Source organism: Triticum aestivum, chromosome 5B, assembly GCF_018294505.1.
Source record: "Triticum aestivum cultivar Chinese Spring chromosome 5B, IWGSC CS RefSeq v2.1, whole genome shotgun sequence".
Taxonomy (NCBI): Eukaryota; Viridiplantae; Streptophyta; class Magnoliopsida; order Poales; family Poaceae; genus Triticum; species Triticum aestivum.
The window spans coordinates 315,296,583-315,309,064 of NC_057807.1; the positions used below are offsets into that span (position 1 = coordinate 315,296,583).

Sequence of the window (12,482 nt, forward strand, 5' to 3'; positions counted from 1 at the left end):
AACGAACGACATGCATCGGAAGTGGACTGTACGTGGAGATGCTGACAGCTGGGTCCATGTCCACACGCAAGGAAATGCCTCCTTATTACGCGCAAAATAATGATTCCTCCACCTGATAGCTGGGACCCACCGGAAGGGCCTCTGTATTTCACGAAATAACGTTCCCCCGCTGACAGGTCGGACCCACCAGCTATATCTTCGCACGCAAGGAAGTGCCTCCTGATTACACAAAAAAATGAATACTCCCCCTGCTAGCCGGGACCCACCATAGTGGGAGGCTGACTTGTGGGCCTACTAAGATGAGGGGGACGGAGGGCTTTGTCAACTTAGTCAATATGAATGATTCTACCTCCAGTGACCGTACGATGTTCATCCAACGGTCGTAGTGCTTCTTCAACCTCTGGTCTTCTTGCTCCATCCGCCCAAACAAGCATCGGCCTTGCCGCCTGCTCCTGCCTCCCGTGTCCGGCTGTGCTGCCACCGCTCGCCATGCCATCCCTTTATACTCATCCACACCTCATGTTATTCTCTGGCGACGGCAGCCTCACACCGCAGCCGAACCAGTGAACCCTCGTACTCCTCTCCGCGTGGGCATCCACTGCCGCGTCTTCCCCGGCTCCGCGTCGTCCACCGCCTTGGTGCTCTCGACGCGGCGTGGTCAATGTGGTCAATGAATGACTTTCATCGGAAGAGTACTATACGTGGAGATGCTAACAGCTGGGTCCATGGCCGCGGCAAGGAAGTGTCTCCTTATTATGCGCAAAATGATTATTCCTCCACCTGACAGTAGGGACCCACCGGACGGGCCACCGCATTTTGCAAAAAAAAAACGATTCCCCCCTGACTGCTCGGATCCACCAGCTACATCTTCACACGCAAGGAAGTGCGTCCATATTACGAGAAAAAAAAATGATTCACCCCCCTGAGTGTTGGGACCCACCAACTACATCTTCGCACGCAAGGAAGTGCCTGACAATCAGGACCCACCTGGTCGAAGCGTACGTAGCGTTGTCATTCTGGTCGCGAACGTCTACGTACATACTGGTCGATGTAGAGTCACGCACGTGTCGTAATAGAGGTGCGCACGTAGCATGTACACGTACATACAGCGGCCAGGGTGCAAGAAAGTAAATACAGCCACGTACGTACATACGGGTGGGGTCTCGAACACCTACTCCGCCGTTCAGTTAACATCAAGGGATCGATCGATCGCTCGGGTTCAGTAATGCGTAGCCTGCAGTGCAATCGTTCGGGTTCAGTTAGAGCCCAACGCCTCGCTCGGGTTCAGTTAGAGCCAAACACCTCGCACACACGTGCGTACGTACGAGAGAAACGTGCATCGCTCGGCCCCCGACCACCCACCGTAACCGGGAACTCCCCTGATTTTTTTCTCGCCCTTGCTTCTGCCACGGTGTTTTTCGTCATGGACGGCCCAAAGATTGTCATGCAGCTGCGTCTCCGGCCCGCCTAGGATGAAAAGCCCATTTTCTATCATGAATTTTTGTCATAAAAGTAGGAGCCCACCACATCTATGATGATACCGGATTTTGTCACAATTATCGTCATAGAAGTGTTATAAGAATGACAGAAAAAAATTGTTCGGCCCAAAATGTCACGGATGTGTCTTTTTTTTGTAGTGGAAGGACTCGGATCCGATTCCCGCCATGCCGGAGACCGACGGAATTGAGCTCGGGTGGGCGGAGGGGAGTGGAGTGAAGTGGTTAGGGTTTGGTCCGACAACCGGATGGGGACGAATATATATGGGGTCGGGTGGGTCAGCATGGGCCGGGTCCGACGTGGCGGACGTGTCCGGGCGCGCCCGGGCGCCCCATGTCTGCCTCATATTTGGGCTGGATATGACGGGTGTCAGTTAGCCCAGGCGTTTGAGGCTCTTTTGAGGCATCCGTCTGGGTTGAAATTTCATGACCGATCAGTGACCGGGTGGGCTGGCCAGACGTATGAGGGTTTGGAGCGTCCGGCTGTGGATGCTCTAATGTAATTTATACATGTGGTACATTTGTTGTATACATTTACACACACTCAACATCCAAAAATACACGTAAAGAGAAAACAAAATAATTATAAAATAAAAAAGAAAAGAAAATACGTGCTTAAAACTAAAGGAAACACACACACTAAAATTGAGATGCATTTCATCCATCCACGTGTGTGCAAGAGCCAGAAACTAAAGACATGCATCCATGCATGCAGTCTGCATCCTGCACTCAACAAGGATAGGCAAAATAAAATCGGCTAGAGAAGTAACAGAGTTAGTCGACATACACACGTATCACAAAAGCGCATTGAATATGCGGCCACAAATTTGACTGGCCGAAAAGGAAAAATCCAGTTGCCAGCAAGTCTTTCCAAATGGGTCCCAAATTAAATAAGGTAGCAAGGCAGATAAGGGCATCATTACATAACCAGAGGATGAGAAGTAAAGAAACATATGCATTGTTTTCCATAACTAAGAGACAGAAGACCCTGAGGCTCCTGGTCACATTGGAAGCTGATTCTGTAGTCTTCACTTGTCATCGTTCTTCACTGTTCTCCTGAAATTCTCTTGCTTGTCTCCACAGCAAATTTGGCTCCGTGTCTTTTCTTTGGGACAAGGCGGGCACATTGGTTCCTTAACCTCGCACGCCGGGATGTGATCTCTGATTGAACCCACAGCTTCCTGATGCTTGGTAATGCATCTGCATATTGGTGTGCCGGTTTCATCATGGACGTTGCCATAGTAGGCCATCTCGATCATGTCTCGTTGCTCCTCTGCAAAACAAGAACAACAAACTGGTTAGTTTGTCCATAAAGATAAAACTGCCAATTACTCAGCTGTTGGAGGCTGAGGAGAACTCACGGTTCAGCTGGATGTTGGAGGCTGATTGAGCAAGCCTATCAGGTAAATGAACCCGGCTGGACTTGCTTTTGTTGGCCATAGTCTGCATGACTTGGCAATTGCTCAGCTCCGACGTGCCTCCCCTTGAGACTGGCGTATCGTGGTCATACTGCCAACCACATAAACCATTCTTGCCATGGAAGTCCTTCATCACAGGGGTGCCGATCCTGTCATAGCGCCACCTTGCTGGATCGCGCCCCATGATTAAATCTGCCTTATCCCAGCATTTGAGCTTCACTTCCTCACTGAAGTCACGATCACGTCCCATGGTCCTGAAACAAGTGAAACAGATGTTTCTGATTATTATTTGTCAGTGTCTTGGTAAAAGAGCAGAATGGTTTGCGCCTGGCTTGAAATCGAACTCGCTCCGCTCGGATGTATGCTCGTGTGACCGAAAGAGAATGGGATCGGCGCTTTTGAGGTGTCACCGGCTACCGGCGTCGCGTACTGATTCGGACCGAGGTTCTGCAGTTGAACGGGGTGTGGTGCGTGCGTGCAGAACGGTAGCGCGCCGGCGGTGGCCAAACAGAGCGGCGGAGGGGCACCGTGAGGACGTCCCCAGGGTCTGCTTGAAGTCTGTGAAGGTGCGATCGAAAGAGCGAATAAGAGAACGTCGTTTGTTGGACGAGACACGGCCGGGGGTCGACGGCATCGAGCCCAAGAGGCGACTCGTGGTGTGCGGGTACTCGTGCGTGTGAGGCCAGAGCTAGAGATCGAGCTCCAACTGGCAGTGGAAAGACTCGGCGTGTTTGTCCAGTGCAGAGGGTGCAACGGAAGCGACCAGCCGGGGACTGGATCGTCGTCGGAGACGACGCCCGAGTGCGGTGGCGGTGTGCCGGTGCTCATGTATGTGAGGTCAGAGCTCGTGATCGAGATCTAAGCGCTGGAAATACTCGTCGCGTTTGTGCGGTGCATATGGTGCAACGGGAACTACAAAACGGGTACCGGATCATCGTCTCGTCGTCGGAGACGACGCCCGAACGCGGCGGTGGTGTGCGGGTACTCGTGAGTGTGAGGCCAGAGCTCGAGATCGAGCTACTGGCGGTGGAAAATCGACCAACCGGGCACTGGATCGTCGTCGGAGATGACACCCGAGCGCGGCGGTGGTGTGGCGGTGCGCATGCGTGCGAGGCCAGAACTCGAGATCGAGCGTGAACTGGTGATGGAAATTCTTATCGTGTTCGTGCGGTGCATATGTTAACCAGAGCGACCAACCGGGCACCGGATCGTCGTCGGAGATGACGCCCGAGCTCGGCGGTGATGTGCCAGTGCTCGTATGTGTGAGACTAGAGCACGAGATCGAGCACGATCTGGCGCTGGAAATGCTCGCCGTGTTCCTGCGGTGAAGATGTGGCCATGGAGCGACCAACCTAGCACCGGATCGTCGTCGGAGACGACGCCCGAGCGCCCCGGAGCTCTGTGCGAACGAGGTTGTGTTGCGGGAATAGATGGCTTTGGATTCGGACGTTACCTCAAGCACGGAGGTGGGCTTGATCGGCCGGGAGGATCTGGTTGCTTGAATTCGGTCGGAGAGGCGGGGCGGTCGAAGACGAAGAGGATGAAGTAGCCGCCGCCGCCGTCTAGGAAGAGGGAGAGAGGGAGCGGCTCCTCATCTTGTGAAAGAAGAAATGCGGATTGATGTGGGAGGTTTGTGCCAGCTTTATCAAGGAGATGAGCGGGGGCAGGTACAGTGCGCTCGGCTGCCGTGACTCTCCTTCCTGCGTGGACGGGGAGGGAACTAAACGACAACGAGAATGAGCGGGCTGGGCCGGAAGTACCTATTGGGCCGGCTGGACTGTGTCGTGGACAAGTGCTAGGTGGCCAGGGCACGTAACGGCATTTCTTTCGTCCCTCTAAACATTGTCACGGTTCGAATAAAAAGCTTCGCGAGATTGCTTAAAAAAAACATAACCCACACAGTGTAGTGCGGGCAGAGACGTAACAGTTCGGGAGCTTCACGATTTCGCGAGGAAATTTTCCCCTACCCTCGTTTGCATAGTAGAGACTCGGCTAGATGGCTCGAGGGTAGAAGCTTTAGCAGGAACACTAAGGAATGATAAAGGATATGCTATTGATAGTCAGAGAAGAAGTGGTGTTATTGGCATTTTTGGAAGAATGAAACAAAGATTGATATCTTGGTTCCTCTATGTACCATCTAGATTGCTCTGTTCTTGAACCAGGCTTTGACCCATGCAGAGTGACGGTAGGGTACGAAGAGGCTCAGACTCATTTGAGACACCAAACGTGGGATGCTTAAAAGTATAAGCTCTTTAGTAATCTCCCATGGATGTGCCTGGGTGATTTCGACAAAGTTTTACATCTGGATGAGCACGAGGCAGTTGGACAACGGGCAATGCTCAGATCGAGGCTTTTCATGATATGGTTGTTGTTTGCATGCTGCTAGATTTGGGCTATTCAGGCCGATTTGGACCTTTGAGAGGAAGGTAACAGGAGGTACCTTCATGAGGGTGTGTGATGGCTTGCAAGGGCACGGGACTAAGTAGCAATTTTGTTAAAAGTAAGGTTTGTCGATCCCATAGGAAGCAAAAAGGATGGTACCACAATCCCTGCAGTTGCTTTGTCAGTTTACACAACTACGCTCACACCCAAACTGAAGTTTGGAAATAGTTCACTTAAGTAGGTTGCTAGGGGAAATGGTAAAGAGAGAATGAGACTAGGAATAGAGAAAAGGGAAAATCAATACTAACTTAAACTGAGAAATTAAACTACACTACACCACGACACTACAAAGATGAGAATGCATCTGTTGGTATAGGTCGGAATCGCCAACACTTTTTTGTCCAAAACTGTACCAACACACAGTACGTGAGAGTTATATAAATTTATGACATATTATCCATTGGCAACGCTCCACAGGAGCACCGACGCCGTTCGTTTGGATCACCTCATTGAAGTTGCTCTAACCAGACCATTTCGAATTTCATATTTCCAGAAGAGTTCACCCATGGTGACTGATGTGGTGAGTAAAAAAGAAAAGGCGAGCGGTGTGGTGGTAAACGCGACTCTATGCTGCTTTTCCTTGCCAAAGCCTGGGCCAAACCAAACGTACCTGCCTCCGTCCTTTCACTATAAGCCAAGCCAAAGACACCTGGCCTCTCACTAGGCACAAACCATGGCGATGGCCGGACCGTCCACCACTCTCCCTCCGCCGTCGCCGGAGAAGGCGGTCGATGTCCTCCCCGTGGACAGCCTCCTCAACATTCTCCGTCGCCTCTCCCTCGCCGACCTTCTCCGTGCCGCCCTCGCCTGCCACCGATGGCGCCGCCTCGCCGCACGCTGCCTCCCCCGCACCGCCCCTCTCCTCGGCCACTTCTTCCACACCACAGCCACCGGTTTGCCGCCGCTCCTGCACACGGCATCCAAGGACACCGTCATCGACGCCCCCGCGGTCTTCGCTCCCCTCGACGCCTCCGCACCGAACCTCTCCCTCGACTTCGCTCCGGAGGCCTCCCGCTTCGTGCTCCACGACTGCCACCAAGGCCTCCTGCTTCTCGAACCGCTCGCGTCGCTTCCCAAGGGGATCCTCCCACGCCTCCTCGTCATCGACCCGGCCACCCGCCGCCGCGTGCTCCTCCCGCCGCCACCGCGCGACACGGTGCCCGACGACCAGCGCTGGCGCAGCTGCAGGCACTACGTCGGCTCCGGGCTTCTCTCCCGCGCGCACCAGAGCAAGCTCTGCTTCGAGGTCGTCTGCATCTCCATCGACGGCGGGCACCCCCGCGCCTGGGTCGCGTCCGTCGACGACGGCTAGTGCCGCTGGCGCGCGCTCCCGCGGACCACGGAGGTGGAGGTCAGCTTCGACCCCTGGTGGTTCGAGTCGCGCTGCGTGCACGCCGCCGGGAAGCTCTACTGGCATATCTGCAACTCCGGCCGCGTGCTCTCGCTGGACCCTTCCACACTGCACTTCTCTTACCTGCTGGCGCCGAAGGAGATGCCCAGCTTCGGCAAGTTCCGCGTCGGGGAGACGCCGGACGACGGGCGGCTGTGCATCGCGACCGTGGAGGACCAGCTGCTGCGGGTCTGGGTGCGTGGGGAGACCAGGTGGAGCGACGATGGGTGGTATCTGGAGAGGGAGATGAATCTTACCAAGATGTACGACTCGGTGCCGGGCCTGCCCAAGGACAAGTGCCTCAGGATCTTCAGTGTTTGGCTCAGCGACATGGACGCGGGGCGTACCGGCAAGTTGTTCATCAGAACCATGGGGTATGGGCGCTACTCCTTACATCTGGACACGGCCAAGATCGAGCGCCTGCACACCAAACATGGCAAGGAGTACGGCCACCCGATGTGCGCCTACTTCCACGCGTGGCCGCCTGCCTTCCTCGCTCCAGAGAACTGACTTTCTGGTGATTGGTATAACCTTTCCTCTTCATCGATGTTGCCTGACCTTGTGCTTAATTCCTCAGATCATTTCCTATGTGGTGCCTTGAGTTGTTTGTTGCATGTTCATGTGCATGCGTTGGTACTTGGTAGCACATATCTGCATGAATGTGGAGCAATCATTCCGAAATACTGTTTTAGAATTTGCAGTCACAATTTCTGTTAAATCCTCTAGGTTTGAGATATATGCTAGTGGTAGAAGGCCTAATTGCATACCTGTACTTTCTTCCTCTACCTGGCTCATAGTTTATGGCTACAGTGTAGTACTATACACAAATCATCCCTATCCCGGTCTATCATATTTTGCATTTCAAAGCATTCACTATTATGGGGCCAATTATGGCGATGGAGTTTGATGACATCTTTTTTTCATTTTAGCCACTTAATTAGCTTACAGGCTATCTCTAGAATTCCAAAATGCTGGGTTGATTGCTGTATCATTTTTTAATGGTGTTACTATATAATTTTGAAAAGAGCGGTGATTAATTTTTAAGTGAACTAAGGGTAAAGTCTGTTACATAAATTGAATTTTTTTAAATTTGATATGCTCTTTTTAATGTTTGGAATTGGACATTTTATCTTATGTGTTATTTGTGCCAATAAATAAATAAATCATGGGTGTTATGGGTGTTGTACCTAGAAACAAATACCTGCTTCATTTGTGACCTTGCACATTTTGGATTCATGTGCATGAAATCTGCCAATCGTTGAGAGTTATACAACCCATCATGTTTTATGGTTGCAACATGATTGTTACCTCGGGCTATTTTTTAACAATACTTGTGTTTGCATTTCTAAATTTCTCGTGAGAATTGTGGGGCAAGAAAGCTGTAATATGAAAAATCTATGTGATGCATGCACCCTGATTTTTTTAATTAATCAAATATTGCTATTTGGTATGCCTCTTAACAACTACAAAGAAAAAAAAAGACATTTCTACTTATTTTGCCAAGTGATCGGCGGCCAATATCGATTAGCTCAACTCTGTCTAAAAAAGGAGAGAGCTGGAAATAAGTACTATAAGAGTGTGGTCATCGTCTCATTAGCGCTTAAATAGTTTTTCATGGAAGTACCTAATATATTTGGAACTTTTGATAGCTTGGAAGTTGGAATCATTGGATGTTGTCAGCAGTATTTTGCTTTACTTGTACACGGCTTAATGTTCTGTAGCAGTCTACTTGTACATAGACATGGCTTAATATTCATTCTACTGGTACATGGTTTTTTCAGTTTAACAAACAGCCCAATTGACACAAATACTCTTCTCATAGTACTTGGCATTAATTTTTTGTAAAGAAGTCTCAGCATTTTTCAGTTCATCTGAAATCTTGCAAACTCTCAGAACACTATTTCAGAAAATCTTTTATTGAAAAAGTTGAACACTCATGCATGTTTCAGTTTTGTTGCACCATCTACATAAGCTTAAATTTCTTTTTTGCTTATCGGTTTAGCTTTTATCTGATCTACCGCCTTCCAATATGTTCATGGCATGATAATGGTTCGATCCCCAGCAAATTTTTGTGGCTTATATCTGCAATTTATGTGAACCAGGTTCCTGACTTCCGAGATGTGGAATCAGCGCAGTTTTTGTTTGAAGTCAGCTCACATCCTATCAACTCTGGCTCTCTGATGCCATCTGCACCTTCACTCAGCGCAAGGACGAAGAAGTGCTCCTATTACCTTATTTATTAGACTATCTAAGCAATGTCGCCAGCTCCTATATGTGTAATTTATCTAAGTATCTTTTGTACTACTTGATATTCTCAAAACTGTTATCTGAGCATCCTTGATATTCTCGTGTTGCATGCGTGAAATATTGATCGCACTTTTGACCGTTTTGATGTCATGTATGCACAGACAGATTTGACCATATTTGTATCCGTAGGGACAGGTCCAAGTCTTGAAACTAAAAAAGTTAATACCATAATTGGTACATAAACTTGTAGGGGTGGGAAGAGATTCATATAGAAACTAAAAAACCCCACAAAAGTGCCCCTCCGACTCCTATGCGGATTCAGTTTTGGCCCAAAACGGTTTGGAGGCGACATTTGGCAGCCACTATGCGGATTCAGTTTTGGCCCAAAACGGTTTGGAGGCGACATTTGGCAGCCACGTCGGATTCTGTCAGGTCGTGGTGATTTTGCAGAAAGCCTTTGCACTTTTTTTGTTTTTATGTCGCGGTCCCTTCCTTTTTCTAAATCCGCTGCAGGCATCCATTCCCCATCACCAAATCCCTAGCTCCGCCGCCCTCACCGTCGCCAGCTCCACCCAGCTCAGCCGCCAACTCTCGTAGTCTTTTTTGTCCACCGTCCTCGTGTGACATGAAGGAGTGGGCATCTTCTGGCGGGAAGCAGCAGGTTGGCCGGCATGGGGCAGGGACGGCTTCGTCGTTGAGCCATCCTCGCCCGCTCCATGGATGTGACCTCGTCGGCGCTGACAAGACGATAGACGGCAAGCCCTGGGCGAAGATCACCGGCGAAGTGCGGTACATGGACGTTGATTCTTGCAAGGTGCGTGTCCTCCCTCTGTTGATGTTGTTGAGTGATCTTTAGGTTGATTCTTGCAAGGTGATCTTTAAGCTGATCAAAAAGTCATTCATCCAAATAGTGATCTTGCAAGGTGATAAATATGTTGACTGGAGTATACCTGTGTCATCTCCTGATGTTGTCTTCAATGGCACTGACAGTAGTGACCAATGTTGCCATTTTATGAACCCAGCACGAATAGTTTGCTGTGAAGGATATGATTATGGTCGTAGATTTCTTGTCTGTCCTGTTGAGGTAAGTGAGCTGCTAAACTTTTCCTCAAAATGGCATTGCAAAATTCATTATTCATTTAAGAATTCAGCTGTGTTGTACTGAATGTCTACCCAAAATTGGTGGTTTTTATGTTTTCAAGGTTATGACACATGTGCTTATCTAAAGTGGGTGGACAAAAGAGTGGCAGGGGAGGCCTAGGCAGGTGATTGGCAAACTTGCTGAAGAGAATTTGGCTCTGCAAAAATCTGTCTTTGACAAGGATGCTGGAATTATGAGGCTGAAGGAAGAGAGGAAGGCCATGAAGATGAAGCATGAGAAGGAGATGAAGATTAGGGATAGTAGCGAACTTTGGTTAGCCTGTTTGGTCTGCTGCTCTGCAGTTCTGTATGGTGTTGTAGCTCTGATGGTAAGAGGTTTTGTGTAAGTTAGGTAATGTAGCATTTGGCATTATGTTAAGGATCAAACTATCTGTTATCATTTTCTATCCATTTGCAAGTTGTACTGATTATATGAAATCAGTGACTACCTATTGTTCATTGTTGTAAACATTCCATATTGTTTGCTGAAATCATTGCCTACCTATTATTCTTCAAAAAGTTTGCATTGTTCAGTGTTGTAATGTTTCTCTTATTTGACATGAAAGTGCACTCATTTTGACAGCAACAATTGGCATGAAGTTAACTAAAATTGACAGACAAACTTATGAAAAACTGAATTTGCCAGCACACAGATCCGTATTCATTGACAACATAATAGAAAGGCACAAGCACAGGCAAACACATATTCATTGACATTACAAGACAAACAGGGAGAAGAACAACAACACTGTAACATGATTTGGCAGACAAACTAATTGCAAGATCTTCAGACAACTACGCAGAACGGGCAGACAACTTTAGAGAACTTCAGATATCTTCAGATCTTGTCGTAGCTTAGCCCTGACCGTGGAGACAGAATCGGCAGCGAATCCACCGGTTCAGGCTGTGGTGGAACACTGGTCGGCATCCGACCTGCCAAGCAGTCCCACCTCGCCTAGCCCGGTGGCCTCCTCGCCTCCTCCCTTGCCCAGTTGACGATCTCCAATGTCGGTGCACTTGGGGGCGGCATCCTAGCTCGCTCCTCCGCTGAGCTCTTGAAGTGGATTCTTCAACCCAAATTGCGCAGCTCCCAATCGGCGTGCTTCTTGGCAACTTCAATGCATCCTTCCCGTCAGACAAGGGAGATAGTTGCATCTGGCTCCATCTCCGCCTGAACTCTCTTCCACTCCCTCACGCTCTGTGACCAAGCCTGGACGTCGTCGTGGATCCGCTCTGCCCTCTCCTTCCACCGGAGTGCCCTCGCCGCCTCTAGGACCTCCGGTGAGACAGATCCCACCGGCTGCAGCAACTCGGGGATGGCCTCATAAACGTACGGGAGCGGCATGGCGGACGTGATGTGCCGGAGAGGAGCAGGTGGTGCTAGGACAGAAGTGGGAGAAGCGGGCGGTGCATTCCCTCTGAAAAATAATATAATCCATTCACCAACACCCAAACTGATCCCAGCATGCCCTCTGAAAGTTGCATGTACAATAAATAATTCTGAACATCACATCATATAATCTCTTAAACTTTATCCCCAAAATCACATCAACACATGACCTCTTCTTCCCCTGTATTTGACGCGTTCTAAACTACCACCTTCCCATGTATGGCAGTAATGAAAATCACATCTAAAATTCCCCTCACATTGCCCTCGATTGACACCCCCCCCCGAACCCCCTAATCAGCACCATAGAAACCCTAAATAAACTCATGCAAACTGCTTCCTCCTTCCAAGCGGTGGATGCGCACAACAAACCCTAGTGAGCAGATCGACCCAAAATTGAGAAGAAGTCGGCATCATCATGGCGCCTAGAAAACCTAACCAAGCGGTGCAGGAACAGGGGAAGCAGAGGAGCGGCCATGGCTTGCCAAGAGGAGGGCCAGATGCTTACCATATTCAGGAGGGAACTCGTCGCCGATGAGCTCCATGACGGTGTCGCCTCGGAGACGTCGAGCAGGAGGAGGACAGGGGAGAACGAAAGGGAAAGGTAAGGTTTTGGAAGGGGATTGTGCCTTGGGGGGCGTCGACGGGGGGTTACCTAAAAACGACATCGTACGGACAGAGGCGCACCACGTACGAAAAATTCAAAGAACGTGTTTTTTTTTGCAAAAAACGCGCTTCGGCCCCGACGGAGTCCACCTGGTGCGTCACGTGTGCAGTTCGAACTGGTTTGTATGGTTTTGTTACATCAGTCGAGTTGGAGGGCCACTTTTGTGTGGGTTTTTAGTTTCTGTATGAATCTGTTCCCACCCTTACAAGTTTATGTACCAATTGTGGTATTAACTCAAACTAAAACTAGGTAGTTCGACATTGTAGGTTAGTTTCAATGCTGCTCTTGATCGCAT

The 12,482-nt window shown here is 49.7% G+C and overlaps 2 protein-coding genes across 3 annotated transcripts; one reads left to right on the top strand and one right to left on the bottom strand.

Annotated features, from left to right (window-relative positions):
- Positions 1 to 2,288: 2,288 nt before the first annotated feature.
- On the bottom strand, positions 2,289 to 4,583 carry LOC123116030 (uncharacterized). The gene is made up of 3 exons (XM_044537043.1): positions 4,368 to 4,583; positions 2,858 to 3,168; positions 2,289 to 2,769 (listed from the first exon to the last, which is right to left on the bottom strand). Exons 2-3 carry the CDS (start codon positions 3,162 to 3,164, stop codon positions 2,525 to 2,527), a joined length of 552 nt encoding a protein of 183 aa, XP_044392978.1. The 5' UTR covers positions 3,165 to 3,168; positions 4,368 to 4,583; the 3' UTR covers positions 2,289 to 2,524.
- Positions 4,584 to 5,925: 1,342 nt separating this feature from the next.
- Positions 5,926 to 9,072, top strand: LOC123116031 (programmed cell death protein 7-like). 2 transcript variants are annotated; one of them, XM_044537045.1, is made up of 2 exons: positions 5,926 to 7,270; positions 8,849 to 9,072. In XM_044537045.1, exon 1 carries the CDS (start codon positions 6,030 to 6,032, stop codon positions 6,666 to 6,668), a length of 639 nt encoding a protein of 212 aa, XP_044392980.1. In that variant the 5' UTR covers positions 5,926 to 6,029; the 3' UTR covers positions 6,669 to 7,270; positions 8,849 to 9,072. The 2 variants fall into 2 exon arrangements, with proteins under 2 accessions (XP_044392980.1, XP_044392979.1); XM_044537044.1 differs by having other exon boundaries at positions 5,926 to 7,263.
- The last annotated feature ends 3,410 nt before the right edge of the window (positions 9,073 to 12,482 follow it).